The sequence below is a fragment of the Ciona robusta genome, chromosome 8 (genome assembly GCF_009617815.1).
Source record: "Ciona robusta chromosome 8, ASM961781v2".
Classification (NCBI taxonomy): Eukaryota; Metazoa; Chordata; class Ascidiacea; order Phlebobranchia; family Cionidae; genus Ciona; species Ciona robusta.
In genome coordinates this window covers 6,880,811-6,901,679 of record NC_143242.1, presented here as the reverse complement: position 1 = coordinate 6,901,679, position 20,869 = coordinate 6,880,811, and the positions used below count along the sequence as shown (strand labels likewise).

Below are 20,869 nucleotides of genomic sequence, written 5' to 3'. Positions count from 1 at the left end.
TTAAATCAATCCAGAATGCATGGCCCATCGTAGTAAAAGGAAACTTTAATGCGTATAACATTTAAAATGATCAATTGTATTACTAAAAAACGATAAAGGGACCAACTATAAGTTACACAGTATAGCTAGCGCACAGTAAATGGATTTGCTGCTAAAATATATATAGTATTGTGGGAAAGACGGGACGCCTTACCACGTAATATCCTGATCGTGCTTTAAACAATTAACAACGGTCCATGGGAGTTGTGAGGGTACGGTTTAATAATTCTTTGTTTACTACTAAATGAGACGAGAAAATAGCACGAAAAGGTGTCCCATCTTCCTCCACCCTACTATACGACTACAGCAATGAACATCCAATGTATGGAACTCAATCCGTCGTTCCACTGGTTGGTGGGGAAATTATAGAAGACCAAAGATAACTCTGTAGGTAAGAGTTGTTGCATGGCATTTATATCAAGTTTAGGTGACAGGTTTCATTTTTTGGTTTTCTTTTTGGCCAAAATTAAAGGTATCTCCAAGAAAAAAAAATGCTTGCGTGATCTTTCTCTCCCGCTTTTGGTCAGTACATCTTTAAATGTCTGACTTTCATTTTCGTTTTTTTTTTGTTCAAAGCGTAATGACTTTTCATTCGGTCAGTACATGGCCCACTATATGTTATAGCACGCCGTGGGTCAGGGCATGATTAATCGTCTAAGATCTTCGTCCGTTTTGCTTTTTTCAATTAAACTTTTACACCCCCTCTACAAACACTGTGTCCGATTCATTGTCGGTATGATCTACTGTAGTGTAAGCTGGCGGTGAACCATCGGCGTGAGAATCCCTACACACGAAGGCAAGACGGTTGTTTGTGACGTGCTCGTAAGAAGGCGGCGGTTCGGTTATTGGAACGGATTTGACTTGACCAGTCTCAGCACCTAATTGAAAAGTGTAATAGTTTATGTATGCCTATACTAAAGAAACTTCCAAATTCAGCGCACCTTTTGAAGATACCTTTTTGACAAGGCCATGGTTATTCAACTTGTGAGACAATATAACAAATTATGGCACTGTTTATCTGTTATAATAGAGTGGGTGCAGGCGGGACATCTTTTCTGTCAGGATATTTGGATATTATGTCCTAAAGGTGTCCCATCTTACCCCACCGTATACTCTTTATTTCGTTCGCCGTCTCAGAAAAGCAGTTGTACGTGACGAAACGTCTTATATAACTAGATACCTATAATTTGTTTGTATTATCATTTGCCAAACTTTGAACATGTACTCTAATGTGATTGCCCATGGTTTACAAGAATATGTTAGTAGACCATGGATTAGGAATAGACACATATGCTTGATCAACTCATTTGAACTGCAACGTAGGAGTGGAGTAGACCATCGTGTTTTATTATGCAATGGTTCAGGTAGAAGTCACGACTTTATATGGGCGTTGCGCTTGTTTTCATAAGCTTTGTATCGTACGGGCATGACCCGAGTTCCAAGTAGTATTCAATTAACTTAAACACGTTTCATAATCCAAATACTCCCGTATACGTCATTTTAAACATATAAATATGTTTAGTGACGTAGCATTCTATGTATAGGGTATATCTGGTACAAAAATAATAACGGTCTAAAACCGTTTACTAAAAAATAAGACTAAAATTCGTTTTTTTTTTTCAAACTTTCTCTTATAACAAATTCAACTGTTTATTTACTGGTTAGGAAAATTAAAGTTGTTTTTCTTACCCGGTTCATTATACGTGGCTGCCCTGCCATTCATAAAGGAGCCGTAGTTTTCCAGGGGTTGTTTTTTGCATACACACCAACAAACTGAGAGAACCCCCAATAAAATCACAAAAGCGGATAAACTGGCCACGATAATAACGGGCAGCGGAAATCTAAATGTAAATTCAAGGTAAAGATTTTAAACTGTATAACGTCGCCGTTTGATGTGTGTTAATTTTAGACAGCCGCACCGCGTCCATTTAAATACAGCACTATAAATGGAAAAGTTATAACAAGGTTTCAGGGCATGGAGATTATGCTTGCTGAAGCTGTGTCTAACAGTCGATAATTTTAATATGTGGCTGCGACTGACATTAATTCTGTAGCGGTTGGGAATGACAGCTTAATGCTAATAACATTGCAATAATGGGTTTTGATTTCCCTAAGGTTTAGTCTTTAATGTCTTTATTTAACACACATTAGAAGGTGTTATGTTTCAATTAATATAGCCACGTATATAACTGCTGTAATAGATACTTTACATATGCGTTACGTTACATATGTAACCACATATAACTACATACACCCTGTAATACTTATAAAGGGTATCATAACATCCTGTTTAATTCACTAGGGCATTATAAAAGGTATGGGCGGTATTATGAACCACATGCATGCCTATGTGTAGCGTTATATATAATAGGGTGGGAGAAGATGGGACACATTTTTATTCATTTTTCTCATCCCTTTTGGCGTAGACAAAGAACATTTAAAGAATTATCAAACCGTATTCTCACGACTCTCATATACCGTTCTTAATTGTTTAAAACACATTCAGGATGTTTGGAAATTACGTGCTAAAGGTGTCCCGTCTTCCCCCGTCCTACTGTTTTGGTGTGCTAAAACTAGAGGTAACCAAATGTAAAAACTTACGGTTGATTTGAAGAAAATGTTTTTTTTGTTGGGACAGGTCGCCTCTGCGCGCACTCTGAAAAGTCGTAGGCGCAAAAACTTCGACCTAGAGTTTCGCAACAATATGGTTTGCTGCTGCCGCTGCACTTATCACCACAGTATGCATTACCTACGTGCATACAAAAGGGATTTTAAATTTCTTGCGGGTTTAGTCAATTCTATTTATACCCGTATAGCTTAGGGGGTCGGTGAGGCGAAGACTTGCTTGAAGCGAGATGAGCGTTCTATAACAGTCATTATCTTGCCTGTAGCATTGAGCCTTTGACGTATTAAGGCCATGTCACACCGTAAAGTGCACGTAGCAGATTAAATTTCTGATAATTTCACCCCCGGGTAAAACGTATATTAAACACGATATGTTATTGCATGAAACATATTTTTACACGCTATAATAAGTCGGTTTCTGATACAATTATTCAAAAATTGAAAGAAAGGGTTTTAATTTTTTTTTTTCGGGTTTAGTCATTTCTGTTTATACCCGTGTAGGTTTAAACAAAAAAAGCTAAAATCAAAATTGTAAATTAGAATATAGTAAGGTGGGGAGGATGGGACACCTTTTTAGTCTACATTTTGTCCCGTTTGGTAGTAAACCGCACGGGAAATTTAAAGAAATATATAATCATATCCCCACGACTCCCATAAACCGTTGTTAATTGTTTAAAACAGGTTCAGCATGTTATGTGCTAAAGGGGTCCCGTCTTCTCCCACCCTGCTATATGCCCCATGTTGAACCCCATGGTCACTATAGCCATAATAAAAATGGCGTCAACATAAAAAGCTAATTTCAATATTGACTTATATATATTCACTCAATACAAAGCAGAACATCTTACATTTTCCGGCCAGTTGAATTGCAGCAAACAGAACAAGAACACACGATGTTAACATATTCATTTCAGATGCCACTATAATCTTGTATCTGGCTATGAACAAATTGATAAACGACACAATTAAAATGAGTTACATTATTGCAATAGCAAACTGTCGCTTATTCTATTGCAAATTCCTTTACTAAATTCTCTTACGCTGTCAGTGCTGTATGGAAGGCCCCGCTGTGTTTCCAACTGAGCCATGTATTTTGATTATAATTTATACGACACTTCTACCAATCTATATTAAAAGTTATGTTCGGAGAAAAACTTTAAAATGCTGGCGTTGGAAAACCCCGGTTAAAACGGAGTGCTTCAATGTGCTACTGCTGTTCGCTCCTCGGTATCTGCTGTCGTCATATAGCTGTCGTTTTTTCTTTTGTTTTCCGGATCCCATTTCCACGCTTCGTGGAAGTACGAACCACACGATCCGTTTCTCTTTACCCGGCGATCTATACCTACACCGCATCACGGAGCGACGTCATAGTTCAGTTCGAAAGTGTTTACCTGCGTAGACTTATCTCAATTGAGCCAACGGTATCAGCCGAAGCGAGAACCGCGCGATCCTTTGCAGCGAATTTGTTTGTCGCATCAAGCGACCGCCGACTCTCGTCGTAACAAGGCGGTGTCTACATGACAGATGTATTTTACCCGCATGCGGCCACGTAACAACCATTTGAAAGGAACTTAAATATACTCCCGCTGCCGCATAACGTCATTTATATGACCAGCACATTTGTAATGCGAAAACAACATCTAGCCTTTTAAATAATGGCTTGTATCTCTCTGAACTAAGCTCATAGCAATATAGGCTGAAGTCTGTGACCTTTGCATCATGTTCGCCAGCAACAAATATGATAACTTGTAATTTTATGATTTATCACGCTCTGTATGACTATTACGCACTTACGGAAACCTGGTTTTATCACTTTCTCTTTTTTTTTCACTTGGGCTTAATTAATTACTGCAGCTTTTGTTCATTAGCTTTCTGACCTCAAACGAAAATTCGTTGGTTTTGGGCTTTTCTGTACTCAAAGAAAAATGTATATTCGGTTTAAGTTGCATATTCTCAAAAGTTTAACGGGGTTTATAAATTCCAAACTTACTTAGTGAACCACCAGTCTATTTCTGCTGTGGTCTGCAGCATAAAAGTCCGTATACATACAAACTTTACTTCGATTACGAGCCATTCCGAAGCGAATCCGTCGGAGCCGCAATTTTACAATTATTCGTCGTCATTTCGTGCGAAAAGTTTACGTATTTACATGTCCGCAGCTTGCAGTATAAACAAAGCGGCAAATTTATCACGTCGCTCGAGGAAAAACACTCGCCAAAGCTGGTGCTAGTCACGTACGCAGTTTCTTTAGCGGTTTGACCTTGCCTGACCAGCGCACTACTATATGAACTCACTGCAAAAAAACATCAACGAAAATAAAAGGATCATCATATAGTAGGGTGGGGAAGATGGGAAACCTGTAGCACATAATATTCAAATATTCTGATCGTGTTTCAAACAATTAACAACGGTCTATGGAAGTCTTGACGATACAGTTTTATAATTCTTTAAATGTTCTTTGTTTACTACCAAATGGGACGAAAAAATCGAATAAAAAGGTGTCTCATCTCTCCCACCTACTATATATTATATACGTCTGATCACGGTCTACAGGAGATATCTCTAGACCTGGTCTGATGAATATCATATGATATAGTACACATTCCACTAGGAATATACATTTCTGTAAATACATTGGTGTGTATTGTTATTTATTTCCGACGTATTTTTACTAAATGTACAACCTGTACAATGACGTATATTTGCTGTCGGAATGTTACCTTGTATTTTATGTATACTGTCGGAAGCGGCCTGGTCAGGAGATGTGACATCATAATATATATTGTGACGTCATTAGTTGGGTTATCATATGACGTGTAGATGTTAATTAACAGCTATTTATATATACGCGATGTACTTTTACCATCATTATTTTTTTGGTATTGCCACTTTGTATTATAGTTGGGTGGGAATGACGAAAAACCTTCAGCACATAATTCTTAAATATCCTGATTGTGTTTTAAACAATTAACAACGGTCCATGGAAGACTTAAGGGTACGGTTTTATAACTCTTTGAATGTTCTTTGTTTACTACCTAAAAGGGCGTCCCATCTTTCCCCAACCTACTATAATTGCATCGCACTGCCCTCTCGCGGGAACTTTGTAGATAGGCCGTTCAGTGAGTTAGCGGGGGTTAAAATTGATTAGGTCATTTGTCAAAAAAAATTCAAAAGTTATGAATAAATAAATACAACGTAAGTAACATCGTCGATTTAAAAGCTGAATTTATACACTGTTGCAGTCGGTTTTGAATGTAAATGTATCACTCAAGTGGCAAAAGTTGCGAACGACAAGTTTGAAAAGGGGAATCACCTTACGCAACAACTACGTAATTGCTTCAACAAAACGGAACTACTTCAGTACAGGGCGCAGTTAACTGTATTGAATAACATTTGTAATAGTATGATTTAGACTTTAGAAACTAAGAAATGGATTACAAGGTAATTGACGTACTGCGAGGACCGTCAATAGTTCTGTTGGACGCTCTGGTATCAAGAAAACTATTATTTCCACCGATTTCAAATTTGTACTTGCGATTCCTGTTTAGAACTTTTGGTAAACGTTTGTTGACTTTCTAAACTTAATATTAATTGTATCTGAAACTTGACTGTGTTTTCAACAGTATTGATGTAAAACTAGTCTCTTTAATTTAAATGTTTATTTTCAATACTGTGTATAAAGGTTTCTACTTCTAACACTAGTATTTAACTAATAAAGCCATATATAGTTAAATGGAAACGTAACTGAATTTTCTTATAGTAGTAAAGAATTCTCCTTCGTTATGTTACCGCTAAACATAACAACTAACCAATATAAGATATGATATTTATCGTCTAACGCTAACTACCAACACTTTCCACCAGTTTAATCTGTAATGTACCGGAGGATTTTTGACCAGTGCCAAATTTAACTTGACTAGATGTCAAAATAAATCTTTCTATTTTCTGGGAGCTGTGTAACTCTGTGAAAGCTAAACTCAAAACTAACCAATAAAAGATATACCCACTAAAGTCTAACTAGAACTACTAGTCCTTAACTACCAACCTCTAACACTTTCCAAATAAATGCTTTATTTTCAGGGAGCTGTGTAACTTTGTGTCTATTCGCATGCAACCAAACATGGCTGGTGGAATTTTATCGGTTTATCGCTGGTGCGTTTATACTGGGTCTATCAACTGCACTGCAAACATGCTTTGTAGCTTCAAGTTACTACATGTATAACTCCCACCACACCCCACTGAATGAGTCTGTTGTTGTATCAGTGTTAAACTCAACAATTCACGCAGAGACAATACCTATTTATGAGGTGAACTTACTTTTATTAGCTGGTAGCGGTGTAACATGTATTTAGGTGCTGTACCGTATTAATAACTTTCAATATATATTTTATCCATGGTGTACTTTTTGCATATTCATACCTTTCGGAAAATATAATTTTGTTTCTAAAAATATAAAATATTGTGCTCTCAGTTTTGTTTTTGTTGGTGTTTGATTGAAATTCAAAATGTTTTTTTTTCAGATTGATCTTATTGTCAAAAGTTTCTTTTATCTGCTGGTACAGTTTGGTTTGTATAGTTTATTCACAAGTAAATATTTATATGGAAGCAAACTACAACAAACGAAAAACTCATTTGGATACTTTCTTACTTCATCTTCAACATTCGCATTGTTCATAAATGTTCATGAAAACTTATTCACAATCTCAACTTTTACAACACTTTTGCCACAGTTTATCCCATTATACAGTGCTGCATATGCTGGCTTTACTGTCATACTCACTCAACTGCCAGTAGTGGTTCGTATGGCGTGGCAAACCTTGCTAGTTCATGGTCTCCCTGTGTTTGTGCAGAATATGTGGATTAATTTCAGAGTGCCGCAAGTTTTGAGGATATTCTTCATATACCGCTGCCTGTGTGTGCTTTTCATCATAGGCTTCACAGCACACACGGAACCTGTAGTTGAGAGTTCCACAAAACCCATGGGAATCTACTACTACTTCATGAACATGCCAAGCCAATATGCTTTGGATGAAAGAGGAGTCAAAAACTTCACGGACTCGAATCTCACAAACGATACACCAAACTTGCTTGAAAACTCTACTGTAGTTTTAAGCTTTAATCTTGCCGAACTTGGCGCTATAATGCTCACTGATTCAATCATATCTGTCTTTTCGATTGGTTCAGCAGTGTCTGTACCACTTTACTACTGCGGTATAAAGCTTCATGATTTTGTGGGTGGGGCTGATTTAGAGCAAGCAGAATTCCTTGGCACCATTGCAGCTGTGTTGTTCTGCTTACTGGCTGTACAAACTGGTCTCAGTGGCTTACCACCTGTGAATAGACTTCTGCGTCTGTATAGGAATGCTTGCTTATTAATTGCAGCCGTGTTACACTACATGCATGATCTGGTTCATCCTGTTCTTATCAACTTAAGTGCACAGGTAACCAATTGACATTAATGTACAAATTATTGCTGCATAGGTAGATTTTTAAATCTCCTCTGGCACATTGCATTTTGTAAAATAAAAATGGCCCAAATAGGACTTTGTAACTCTGTTTTACAAATTTTGCATAAGATGCATGGGACAGAACACTGCTATTATAATGGCTGTGTTGCCCTACCATGCAGTGATAAAAAGTTACATTAATTAACAATAAATTCCAACTTCTAATACCTGTTCACGCAGCACACAGAAATTAACACAAGACCAATTCACAAAAAAGTGGCCCAGATTACATTAGCATCATATAATAGAGTGTTTGGTTTGTATCTTCAGTCAACTTATTTTAATTTACATTCTCAGGTCAACATATCCATGAAGCGACATGTGAGGCCGCTTCTTGTTGCTTTCATTCTTCTTATTCTACCTGTATGCTTCAGTATATGGTTGGTCAAAACTAAACCAATATCTACATGGCTCATTGCAGTTACAGCTTTCAGCATTGAACTCATAGTAAAGGTATCTTGTTAAATTTTACAGATAGCCATGTTACGTAATATATCTTGATATTAAACACAAATGTAGTTGTTTGGCAGTGTGGTATAACAGTGGCTTCATAACTAAGGACACTGGGTTCGACGCTGCTACCATTATAAGCATGTTGTTCTTTGTTCAATACAGTCAATGTTTAATTCTCTAATTGAGTGTTCATGGGTCGTCTAAATTGCCAACTATAAAAAATTCGCCCACTAACTTGCATAGGCTGTACAAGTGTACAGTAACCCATAATTGAATACAAGACACTCGACACCCATGTTATCACAACTGCGTTGCCCCGCCATGCCAGGATAAACAATTGTCTTTAACTTTTGCATTCATTCATTACACAGGTCCTTTCCACATTGCTTTTATATTCACTGTTTGCTGCTGATGCCAGAATGAATCACAAACCTTGGCCCCACTTAGATGATTGGGTGTTTTATGTCCAAGCTACCGGGCATACAGTCGAGTTTATATGCGGATGTGTTATGTTTGTAAACGGGGCTTATGTTTTGATATTTGAATCTGGAAGCGCTCTACGTGCGTTCATGATGTCCATGCACGCGTATGTTAATATTTACAAGTAAGTTCGGAATTTTTTCTTTTTAAATTTAAAGTTTTTAAAGAATTTTTAAAGTTTTTTCTTTGAGAATTGAGTGTAACTTGTTTTATCCTTGCACAGCTGGAAAACGAAAGATGTCATTGATACTAATGACATTAGTTCCAACACTTTCTATCCATTCAACATAATTTTTGCTATCGTGTTATATTATATCCTCCTGTAATAGGGTAACAAAAGACATTATACCAGCATCTATAACATTTCATGATAATTAAAACAATATTTCCATGTTTTATATTCAGATCAGCAAGAGAAGGACTGAAGACTTTGTATAACAGGAAAACTGTGAACGCAAGGATTGCTAAACTTGCGTTACCAGATGAAGAATGTTTGTTGAATCACACAGATGATGTTTGTAGCATCTGCTACCAAAGCTTCACTGATGGTAAGGCAATAAATGAAGTTTTTTATGTATGGCTGAAATTTGGGCAACCAACTAGTGACCACCTGGTTGGAGCAATGAACTTTATGTGTCTTTCCCAAATACTCATCCATGCTTGTAGAAATCGAGCATCGAACCGGGTATATTTTGGTTTTAAAAAGTTCCTGATCTTATTAGATAATGATAGCAACTTTGAACATAGAGACTTTGGGTATGAAGTGAATGCCTGTTGTCAGCATTGAACTTATAAATCTTGTAATAAGATGTCTGTGTAATGTGCTTAGCTCAATATTTAAATATCTCTTATACAACAGTTGGTTCGACCTGATTTTTGTTTGTTACATTTTCGTAGCACCAGTTCTTTGAAATTTCTTGACACAAAAAACGTTTAATTTTATGATCTCTAGATCAAGGTTGGATTCAGGGAATTTACATTTCATTTGTTAATTAAGATTGTTTGTTTCATTGCAGAATTTGGTGAAGTTCGAATAACAAACTGTGACCATCTTTTCCATTCAACTTGTCTTCGAAAATGGCTTCACATCCAAGACACCTGTCCGATGTGTCACCAGAACATATTCAAAGAAGTCAAAACTGAATGATTTCAATTTTATCATCAATTGGATGTTTTATGCAATCGTGTGAATAAGAACGTTTTCTTTTGCAAAAAAATAAATATAGAATAAAGTTTTTACCAAGTTGTAACTTGCTTCTACTTAAAAAGAGACTGGCAATGCCATTATGGTGAAAAATATATCTTATGTTATACAATTGGTTAGACTTGATTTTGTCTGTTACGTTTTCGTAGCACCAAATTCTGACTGTATTTCTTTACACAAGAATCGTTCAACTCTAGGAGTACCAGATCAGGGTCAGATTCGCGGAAATTTATAACATGCACTAATGTTCTTTCTTCACATATTTATTGCCAACAGTTTCCATTGAAAGAAAGTCTACAAGCAATTAAAATGCTTCAGCAGCTCCCAAGCTGCACAGACTCATATATTGTATTTACACATAATAGAAGACAACAAGCTTAAACTACACGAATAAATAATGAGATAAATTGACATCTGAATTTTCCATTTCCACAAAGCAGCAAGAATTCGCAGCTTTTTAGTTCAACCATACATTGCTTGCCCATAAAAGATTTTCTAAACTTATATACAGTAAAAGGCACCATGAGGAAGCATATTAATTGCACATTAAGTTTGAAAGACAGAGAAAACTTCATTCTTCTATCACCACTTTGAAACTACGCCACCAAAAAGCAGTGAGGGTCTAGATATTAATACTTAATCATCTGAAACATGAAGAACTATAGAGTTAAAATTATATGGTTTTAAGTATAGGATACAAGGTCAAGCCTAGCTTTATACTAATGTAATAGTAAACATGAGATATCTTTGTCTAATTTAATGATATAGTGCTCATGGGGGGTGGCGGTATTTCAGGGGTTGTATTAACTGGTGGTTTCACTTGCTGGCTGTCAGATTTGACTCCCATTGAGTCGTAAATTTCCCTCATCATCAACAAAACAGTGTCCTCGTTGTTCCTATAGGAACAATTTGAAAATTTATAAGTAATTTCAAATGCAGAAATATATTGTTATGTGTGAAATCTTAAAGACAAAGGAAAACACGAGTAAAAGGGGATTTGAGAAAAACCCATTAGCCCAATTAGGAATTAAGAATAGAAAAAATATTCGAAAATAAATTCCTGAAAAAATATTTTTGAAACTATATGAAACAATATCTAATAAAAAGAGATAAAAATAAAAAAGGCAAAATAGACTTGGTTAATCCAAATAACATTATTAATACCAAGATTGTCTCACCAGTAACATAGATGACTTTGAAATGCAAATAAATAATCATTGAAACTTTCCAGTGGTCTCTCCTGCAAAACGTAGTCAATACGTTTCCCACCGTTTAATCGACCAAGACCGACGTCCAGTTGGGCGATGTCTGATGTCACTGAAGCTAGTATAGATATAATGAATGTAACTTCTTTAACTCTCTATGCAGGGCAACAACAGTCTTAAAACACAAACGTTCTGTTTTATACATGGCCTGCTTGCGAATTACTACATATGTAACTTATTTAACACGCATGGCAAGCTAACAACAGTCGTTGTAACACGTTTTGTTTCATACACTCTGTGCCTGCCTATATGCGTTATCAAGTATACAACCTCTTTACCCTCGCATGGCGCGGCAACGACAGTCTTTATAACACAGGTGTTTTGTTTCATACACCTCGTGCCCGCTTACAAGTTACTACTTTAATAAAGATTGATAATAAATAACATGGTCAGAGTTAATGTTTTTATATAATTGTCATATTTATGTCCGTTAATAAATATGTAGGTGCACAGTGACTTCCGAACAACCTGCATATCATAATAGTTACCATTATCCTCGTTGTCATTTTTATCCTGTTGTTCTTTCATCAATCGTTGCGTCATTTCTTCAACTTCGTGCTCAACCTGTGACAAAGTAAGTGATTTCTATAAAAAATTATAAACTTTTTTCATGGTTAAGTTCTCGACATAAACAATACAAAATAAAGTGAACAGTGAACACCCACCGGCTGAGTTAACCAAGAAAATATAAAAAAAATAAAAACTACATATTTATAGTCCGCATATACATTTTTTTTAATATTTTAATTGTTGAAAATAGTTTTCCATAAATGCTGACTCACTTCTGCGTTGATGTTTTCTTGTCCCTTCTGCCAATGTGACTCAGCAAATTTCTGCATACTTCCGATAGCGATTTTGAGTGACTTCATAATCCCATCTTTGAGCCCTTGGCCCATTCTGCCAAGACTATCTCGTAACTCTGAAAATGATATAAAAATACAAGGTTACAGTATAGGATAATGGAACAAATACACAGTATGGGGTAATTTAATGAAATACATAAGCAGCAAAAGAGTGATGCAATAATGGGCCGAATTGGCTTAGATCCTAGATCCTAGGTTCTCAATAACCCACATAGAATAAAATACCATTTCTGGACAAAAAGGGTTCTGCACGCAGGATGTAAACCCAAGAAAGCATTTGAAATTTATTTATTTTGGGTGCAACAGCCATGCTTTTAAACTGACAATCTTCCCCACACTTTTTATCCATGGCGTTTTTAACAACTGTTGTTTTGCTCTTGTTTTCCTGCTCTTTGTTCTTTAAATAACATGATTTTGCTATCATTTTCAAATAGATGATTGAAAACCATGCTATGCTATTTCTAGTTCCTTACCAACCTTTTACACATATCCATTTCAAGTTTTTTAAATAGATAATTAAAAACCATGTTATGCTATTTTAGTTCCTTACCAAGATGAAGTCGTTTCCTTCCCTTATAATGAGGAACAAGTACAGGTTTCATGTTTACATCTGGGTTGATCAACGGCTCAACTCGATATGCTACAGGATCAAACTGAAAACAATTGTTAGACTACCAAAAAGTTTTTTTAAACTTAAAGTAAATTAGAAAAAAAGTATGTTATTTTTATTTGTTATTTTTATTTATTTTCCACCAACAAAAATGTTTTTTTTTAATTTAAAAAAAACAAAAAAACAATTTGTTTTAGGTAGACGAGCAAAAAAATAGAACACATGAATTTTTAGGTAAAATTTGGAAAATTTTAGACACAGAACTGTATCATACTTACTGGGTGGAAAATATTAATAAAACCTGGACAAGTTGGGAAAACAAAATCTTCTCCAAGTTCGGAGATTCCACGAACAGTAAGAAACATACCTGGGGATGAGGAGACACTTTTAGTTGAATGAACGTTTAACTAGCTTAGCCTTATTGACAGTTGTTATAACACGGGTGTTGTTTTATACACCTCGTGACCGATTACCACGTATGTAACTTTGTGCGTGAAGTGAATCATTAGTGTATTGGTGTTTTCTATGTGTGGCCATCAATTTTGACCACCTGCAAGGAACTCCTGGGTTGGAGTAATTGCTGTGAAGTATCTTGCCCAACAACAAATTCGCTCAAAATGTTGGCATCAATTGTTCATCTAAAGGTTGTAACCACTTGGTATCGACATATATGATAATCACTGCTAATATGATGAGGTAATATCTTAATAGTCATCACATTTCAGCACAAAACAAAGGCTTTACCAATAGGGGATCCCATTGCAAATAGTGAATGCGGTTGGAAGTCAAGTTGTGGATAACGAACAGCAGGTTGTCCAGTACCGCTGTCAAACTGCTGGAAATCTACATGCACGTTGGTGGCGGCTGATAAAAAACTTCCGAAGGATTCCATTTGTTCCTGTGTTATGTATGAGGGGTTGTGGGTTATGTATCTAGTATTGAATTTTATTCTTTGTAGGTATTTTGATTGTGTTTTAGACAATTAACAACACTCTATTGGAGTCGTGAGGTTACGGTTTTATAATTCTTCGAATGTTCCTTGTTTACTACAAAATGAGCAAATAGAATAAAAAGGTGGCCCATCTTCCCCAACCCTACTGTATTAATTCTGTTAACACATAAAATAATTAGAATTTGTTTTACCAGTCCTGGAGTAGATGGAACATCCAAAGTTTTGTTCGGCAGCATGGTTGAAGCTGTTTGCTGTAAAAGTTGAACTTCCAGAGCAACTTTCGCTTCAATCTCTTTCCTCTTCGTCTCTTTATCCTTTTGATCCTTCAGGAATCCGATCAGTTTCTTTCGAGGACCCATCGGAAGTCCGATGTCCTTGATGTCGCTCTCAGAGCACATTAACTGGAAGAAGAGGATTTTTATCAATTAAAGTATCATCAAAAAAAGATTTTATCAGTTTGTTGAAATAGGTAATAATGCTATCTAAAACACAACAATTTCTTTGTTTTTAATTAAAAAACATGTAAAAGCACTGGCATGTGCTTGAATGTAGAGACAAGTGGAATGTGTCTAGGACTTAGCTGAAACAGTCAGTAAAAATGCATCAACTAATTTAAGTGCTATTTATAAGTTAAAACTTAATTTAAATAACTTGAGGAAAACGTTAAGGTATTTTAAAGGTATGTAATAATGCATTGGCATGGTAGAGGTTAAATTACTGGAATATTGTTTAGCATAAACATCAAATAACACTCACTGGATTGTTCTTGGGGGAGGTAACTGTGTATTGCACCAACTAATTAAAGTGCTATTTATATGTTGAAATTTCGTTGTGCGTAAATGTAAGGCAACTTAAAAATCAGTGCCAATGACATGCAGCAGATTAAAAAACTGTGATATTTTGTGCCACAGTAGACATCACACAACACTCACCAGTGCATCCATATCCATTTCCTCGGCTTCAAATTTGTTGAGAAAGTTTGACAGATTGAGCTGTTCTAATGCTTGTACCAATGTGAGAGGTTCCTCTGCTTTTTCACTTAGTGAGTGCATACTGTTGCTGCTTGATAGCTGGGGTGTTGCTTCAGTGTTGAATGAAGCAGCAAGTGAGTCTGTCGGCTCCGTAAGTGTTGTATTGGTTTGCGATGGCAGGAATGGTTGGTTTGGGGTTGGATTGCTTGGAATGATGGGAGAGTTTTGGTGGCAGAGCAAGTCAAAAAGAATCAGAGAACCTGGTAAGTTAGCACAGGTTTTATACTGGTTGGAATGTGCTTCAGTTTAAAATAAGTCCTATTCATGAAATATGTGTAACCATAAAATAATGGTCTTATAATAGTTTTTTGGAATAGTTTTGTTAAAAAAACTAAGTAATGTTATTTAAACATACGTACACACCAAAAGACTGTCTTTAATGAAATCATACTTTTCTGTTAAACTATTTTTTTAAATCAAATCACTAAAAATTTTTTTTTTTTTAACATTTGCTAGTCAATAATAGAATTCCATCATAATAAAGTTTTTTTTATGAATGCCAAACCTAAACTGTGTCCTGATAGAGATACAGATCCGGTGAAATTTGGATTTCTTGAGAGGAAAAGTTTGTAGAGTGAATTTATTTCATTTCCGATTGTTTCGGCGATTGTTTGGCAATACACGGGGCTTGAATAGAAGAGAATATCAAGGAGTGTTTCGTTTGTGAAGTGACGGAGACGCGAAATGCTAGGAAGTGTCAAGCGTCGGATGTTTCTGGAATAATGAGGCATTTTGTTAGAAAAAGTCATATATGATAAACTACCAAATATTCTACTATCCAAATATCCCTATTAGGGCTATGAATTTTCCCATTTTTTGGTTAACGGTTCAGTTTTAACCGGTTAACCGATACAAGTGTAATCCTAAGAAAAGCGTCTTGTTTATCGCTTTTTTCCCAAATTTAAAGGCAACTTTACGATGTACGTATGGAATGGAAATTGAATGTTCTTTGTTTACTAACAAATGGGATGTGAAAATAGTATGAAAAGTTGTCCTATCTTCTCCCACCCTATTAGATAACACTTGTACTGAAATTATCTGCAGAACCAATGTTCATATACATGTTCATATTTCTGCTATGTTATATACACTACACACCTATCCACCCCTGTGGCATCTCCATGCAATGCACGATGCCAATGTATCGGTAGAAACTCAATCCTGTGAACCTTCTTACTTTCCAACCCTTGTTTAAAGTGAGAACGAAGTAAACTCAAATGGATCGAACGAAAATCATCAACTGTATAAAAACATGTTTTAGAAATGGTACTGATAAGTTACCATTGTTTTAGTATTGCATCTGAGTATGTGCGTTTGCTTTTACTTTGTTACAGTGGATCACGTCTTTATTCTTTGTTTTATTTTAAAAAAGAAGTTATGTTATTATGCACCCATTTGATAATAACTACCATACTTCTTATAACAAATTGCCACCATATGTTTAGCTGCACCACTGATAGTTTTTTAAACAAATTTTCCATGCAATTCCATGCAAAAATTAAATAAAGTATTGGCTTATATTTTGGTGCAAAATTACATGCAAAAAAATTAAAACGAATTAATTGGCTAAAGTTTACACTAGGAATGTTAATAAAACAGAAATAGAGCTAAGTTCGGATCTGGCGCTATAAAAACAGAACAGACGAAAATCAAGGCTAACCAATTATACATTAATTTAATAATATTGGTTGGATTTGAATTTTGTCCGTTATGTTTGCATAGCACCGGATCAAAACTGAATCAATTTGATAAATTCCTCACCACACTGAACTAGTGTGGTGGATGGATTACTATGACGTTCCCCTATCCCATGAGCAACCATCACTAAGCTTCCAATGTCGCTTGTTTCACCTTTGGTTAGTAGATATTGGGGTCAGTGGCGCAGCCAGAAAAAAATTAAAAGTAGTTTCAAAAAAAACTTTTTTTTTTTAATGAACCACCTAGCTGCGCCACTGGCTGTGGTTAACAGTAGCATGCAAAAGAGTTTAAGGATAGGCTTGAAAGGTGGTTGCGGTTGGTAGCCATGCATGAAGGTGAAGCAGAAAATGCAGTAATTTCAAGGTTTTGTACATGGAGATGAGAATTGGTTTAAATTTAATAAAGTTTCAAAACGGTTTCCAATTTTTAACACATTTGTTTAGGCAGTACGCTACAAGAATTTGACAAAATAACCCTAAAAAATGAAAATACCAAAGTAATAAAGTATCACTCCATGTAGGTGCAAATATCAGAATTTATATAAGTAATTATATATATATATATATATTGTATATTCACTCCCAGCTCCTGTACAAACAATTGAAATACAAAAATACGAAAGCACCACCCCACGCTTGTGCAACCACCACACACCACCTACCACATTCAACCACGCTTCTTGAACGTAGGTCACATACGGGTCCAATACCATGACACAGAAACACCACGTGGTCAGGTGTACCACACTCATCTGTGTGAATAATGTGTTTTATCATGAGTCCTTAAACTAAGGACCACTAGATATGTATATATTTTATAAAATATTTTTTTATAAAAAGATATATTGGTCTTATGGTCTATGACACGAAACATACATATTTTATAAAAAGAACATCAAGACCTAATTGTCGCAATGTACAGTCAAGGGCAATAGGAATGTTATTTTAATGTTTACTTTCAAAAGTCTGACTAGAAAGTCAAAGAACTGGTGTTATTAAAAGTAATTAGGTTTGGCAAAATGCATATACCAGTTATAGGCTTCTTTAAGAGTAATAATACAAATACCATCTTGTCTATTTAAATGTAATGGAACATTTACTTACTTTCTGGGATAAGTCTGGCGAAATCCGTTGTAGAAATCCCTCGTTTCACGACTTTTGACTTAAGTTGTTTCTCACGAACTGCACCAAACTCATGCTCGGGTGGAACCACTGGCTGTAAGATAAAATGAAAATATTAAAAAAAAACTTTCAAAGAAGAAAATTTTATCATTCACAAGTCATAACTGTTTGTAGGGTTAAAGAATAGAAAGCTTGTATTTACGTAGGCAGCAAACCTGGGGTGGCAGGGTAGGCAGGCCAACCCTGAATTTTCTGCACTGCATTGGATAGTAAAGTTGCTACCAATAAGTCAAATTTTCTTCACCAGATTATGCACCCAACTATCCCTGCCTCCCCTGCATTTTTAAAAGTTTGGCGCCCATGAGCATACTAATACATATTAAATTAAATATCTTACCTGGAAATGCACAATAAGTTGTGGGTTATGAACCACCATCATTTCACCTTGACCAAGATCTATCTGCTTGTGCCACAAACCTTTGGTGACTATTTCATGATATTCTCTCTGGAATGCAAGAAATGATTACTTGATAAATATTTACTACATCAGTCATTACAAATCAATGATACACTGATTTACTGGAAAGTCTTAATACATAAGTCTTAGGTCATTCAGGTATAATATATATAGAAAAGTTTTATGTGTGCTTGTTGCGGTAATGTGCCAACACTGGTCTAAATACAAAGACCCATGCCACGCTTTTTTGTAGGACCTCCCATATGGTATGTAATATGTTTGTATTGCCATCTTACTTCTAAATTTTGTGACAGACTTTCTTCATATGGAATAAATCGACTGTCAGAGTCAGATTTGCTGAACCACGTACATCTACGCACAGCAGAAGGTGGCTCGTCCCAGTATAAACTGGTTCGCTCACGTGCGCTAACGGATACATCATATCTTCCACCATCAGTTCGAACAATGTCACTTCCTTGACCATTTGCCGCATCTAAATATAGAGGTGGTTAAAAGTCATCCTTTTTTTTGTTACCTTAGTTTCTATAGTTACTGCACTTATTTATTCGGGTAAATATAGTTATTGGTCCCAAATTTGTGGTTGCAAGGTAGGCAGGTCCACCCCACAATTTCCTGCACTACATACATTAGTGAATATTACAACTTATAAGTTAGATATGTTTCATACAAATAGGCATCTAACCAACACTGCTTTAAAAAGGTTCGAACTTTTTTAATCTAGTTGAATATTTTAATCTAAAATGCAAGTAGTTTGTAGTACGTACCCAAGGCTGCCTTTTCAAGGTATTGTGAGTCAACATAGGAGAATGGGCACCAGATGTTATTTGCATCTGTCAGTGCTTTGCAGTAGAACCAGTGAGGTACTACAGCTTGGTAGTGATTTTCAGCGGTCGGAGGTGGGGGGACTGGCGATTGGGCGAGCTTTTCAAAAGATAAAGGGGGTGTGGGGGCTTGGGTTTGTGTTGGAGCGGATACAGATTGGGTAAGTTGTACTGGTGGGGGACCTGGGGTAGCCATTTGTGGTGGCATGAATTGGGGGCTTGGTGTGGGTGAAGGGTTGTATAATTCGGGGTTGGGGGGAAACATGGTTCTGTTACGACTTGCAGATCGAGCGTACGGGTTGTTTGGGGTTTGAGACTGAGTATTAGGTGGTGGGGTTGGGAGCATTCCGGGGGCTGAGAGGCTGGGTCCAGGTGTTAGGGTCCCTGTGACATTGACTGAGGGTGAGTTGGTAGAATACGGGAATTCTTCATTTATTGATTGGTCAGGACTTGCTGAGGGTGGAACAAATAGCTGGGGCTGCTGTTGTTCAGATGTGAACACTGATTGTGATGTGAAAGTTGGGGGTTCTTTGCTGTTTGCTCCAGAAGACAAATTTGCGAATGGGTCAGCTGCTAAGAAAATATCTTAAAGTTAAATTTGTAGAGTGCCATTCAGGACCAACATAAATAAGTGCAAAAAAAAACAAAATTATATTAAATTTAAGCAGTTTAATTGCAGTTGTACAAAGAAATGATTCCTTGCTGTTTGTTTTAAAAGACAAATTTGCGAATGGATCAGCGACTATGAAAAACATTTGAAGTTAAAAATGTAAGGTGTACTTCAGTACCAACAAAAATAAGTGCAAAAAAAATATGACTATACAAATTAAATTATGTAGCCTAATTAAAGTTGTGGATAGAAAAGCTTACATTTTGTTCCATTATTGTCATTTTTCTGCGAGAACAAAGTAAACGTTGCAACATTCTGTGGTTGTTGTTCCCCTCCTGTGGAGTAAGAGGTGGAAGATTGGCCGAGGAAACTTGCTTCTTCTGCTGGATCTGTCTCTGTAATGCATTAAATGTTAAACATAATTGGAAAACAGTTATAGCATAGGCGAACACACCACACATTTTCTACACATAACATAAATTTTATCCTTTGAATACAGTAATAAAGATTTTATTAATTAAAACAGCGAAGAGAAGGAATCAACAGCAAAACAATAGGTATTATAAACATGATACAGGTAAAAACTACCAAAATAAAAGTGGCAAATTAACATAGTTAGCCTAATTGCTAAAAAAGGTAAATTTTTATAACATAAAAATCAGATAACCATGTTCATACCTGGAGCTAAAATAGCAGAAGATTGTTCTTGCACAGGCATAAACAAAGCATTTGTTCCAAAGTTAATATTGTTCATTGGTGAAAAAAGAGGATTTGTAGGTGGTGGGTTACCCTTCGACATTTTTTTAACAAATATTTATTAAAAATAATTAATAAGATGACAACCTGAAATTAGTAAGCTTGCATTATAATAAGAAAACAATTGAATATTTAATCAGATATTTATCAACACAAAACTAAAAGTTTTTCGCTAAACACTTATCTCAGCTATCCATCGTCAGCATAATATTGTCCCAGTGTTTAGCACATCTTGTATAAAAACTCTCTATCTAACTAGTTAAACTGTTAACATGAATAAATTATTACCATTTTTTTAATATTACTAAATCCTTTTACAAATATAATCTATGTACCCTGTATTTCTTAACATTGTA

At 35.9% G+C, this 20,869-nt stretch overlaps 3 protein-coding genes across 6 annotated transcripts; 1 reads left to right on the top strand and 2 right to left on the bottom strand.

Moving 5' to 3' along the window:
- Positions 1–27: 27 nt before the first annotated feature.
- On the bottom strand, positions 28–3,702 carry LOC149732903 (uncharacterized). Its single transcript, XM_089882323.1, has 4 exons — positions 3,513–3,702; positions 2,641–2,788; positions 1,729–1,880; positions 28–917 (listed from the first exon to the last, which is right to left on the bottom strand). The coding sequence occupies exons 1-4, from the start codon at positions 3,571–3,573 to the stop codon at positions 733–735; spliced, it is 546 nt and encodes a 181-aa protein (XP_089738449.1). The 5' UTR covers positions 3,574–3,702; the 3' UTR covers positions 28–732.
- Positions 3,703–5,978: 2,276 nt separating this feature from the next.
- LOC149732902 (E3 ubiquitin-protein ligase RNF139-like) lies at positions 5,979–10,343 on the top strand. The gene is made up of 7 exons (XM_089882312.1): positions 5,979–6,220; positions 6,745–6,971; positions 7,185–8,105; positions 8,469–8,624; positions 8,996–9,228; positions 9,510–9,652; positions 10,121–10,343. The coding sequence occupies exons 1-7, from the start codon at positions 6,094–6,096 to the stop codon at positions 10,249–10,251; spliced, it is 1,938 nt and encodes a 645-aa protein (XP_089738438.1). The 5' UTR covers positions 5,979–6,093; the 3' UTR covers positions 10,252–10,343.
- Positions 10,344–10,555: 212 nt separating this feature from the next.
- LOC149732901 (triacylglycerol hydrolase DDHD2-like) lies at positions 10,556–20,623 on the bottom strand. Of its 4 annotated transcripts, none has more exons than XM_089882302.1 (19): positions 20,436–20,623; positions 20,018–20,152; positions 19,091–19,720; positions 18,602–18,798; positions 18,246–18,353; positions 17,831–17,942; positions 17,389–17,478; positions 16,791–16,880; positions 16,128–16,269; positions 15,535–15,743; positions 14,931–15,229; positions 14,190–14,399; positions 13,791–13,944; positions 13,325–13,413; positions 12,987–13,089; positions 12,356–12,492; positions 12,062–12,137; positions 11,487–11,631; positions 10,556–11,204 (listed from the first exon to the last, which is right to left on the bottom strand). In XM_089882302.1, exons 1-19 carry the CDS (start codon positions 20,554–20,556, stop codon positions 11,060–11,062), a joined length of 3,192 nt encoding a protein of 1,063 aa, XP_089738428.1. In that variant the 5' UTR covers positions 20,557–20,623; the 3' UTR covers positions 10,556–11,059. The 4 variants fall into 4 exon arrangements, with proteins under 4 accessions (XP_089738428.1, XP_089738429.1, XP_089738430.1 ...); XM_089882303.1 differs by having other exon boundaries at positions 19,091–19,717; XM_089882304.1 differs by lacking the exon at positions 16,791–16,880 and having other exon boundaries at positions 20,436–20,622.
- Positions 20,624–20,869: the final 246 nt, after the last annotated feature.

Coding starts and splice junctions, on each gene's coding strand:
- LOC149732902 (XM_089882312.1), top strand. CDS start 6,094: ATGGATTACAAGGTAATTGACGTACTGCGAGGACCGTCAATAGTTCTG. Junction 9,229..9,509: donor GCGTATGTTAATATTTACAA/GTAAGTTCGGAA, acceptor TTTTATATTCAG/ATCAGCAAGAGAAGGACTGA. Junction 9,653..10,120: donor CTACCAAAGCTTCACTGATG/GTAAGGCAATAA, acceptor GTTTCATTGCAG/AATTTGGTGAAGTTCGAATA.
- LOC149732903 (XM_089882323.1), bottom strand. CDS start 3,573: ATGAATATGTTAACATCGTGTGTTCTTGTTCTGTTTGCTGCAATTCAA. Junction 2,789..3,512: donor AATTCAACTGGCCGGAAAAT/GTAAGATGTTCT, acceptor GTATGCACGTAG/GTAATGCATACTGTGGTGAT. Junction 1,881..2,640: donor ACATTTTCTTCAAATCAACC/GTAAGTTTTTAC, acceptor ATTTACATTTAG/ATTTCCGCTGCCCGTTATTA.
- LOC149732901 (XM_089882302.1), bottom strand. CDS start 20,556: ATGTCGAAGGGTAACCCACCACCTACAAATCCTCTTTTTTCACCAATG. Junction 15,744..16,127: donor GATGCCACAGGGGTGGATAG/GTGTGTAGTGTA, acceptor TCATTATTCCAG/AAACATCCGACGCTTGACAC. Junction 11,205..11,486: donor CAAAGTCATCTATGTTACTG/GTGAGACAATCT, acceptor TTGTTCCTATAG/GAACAACGAGGACACTGTTT.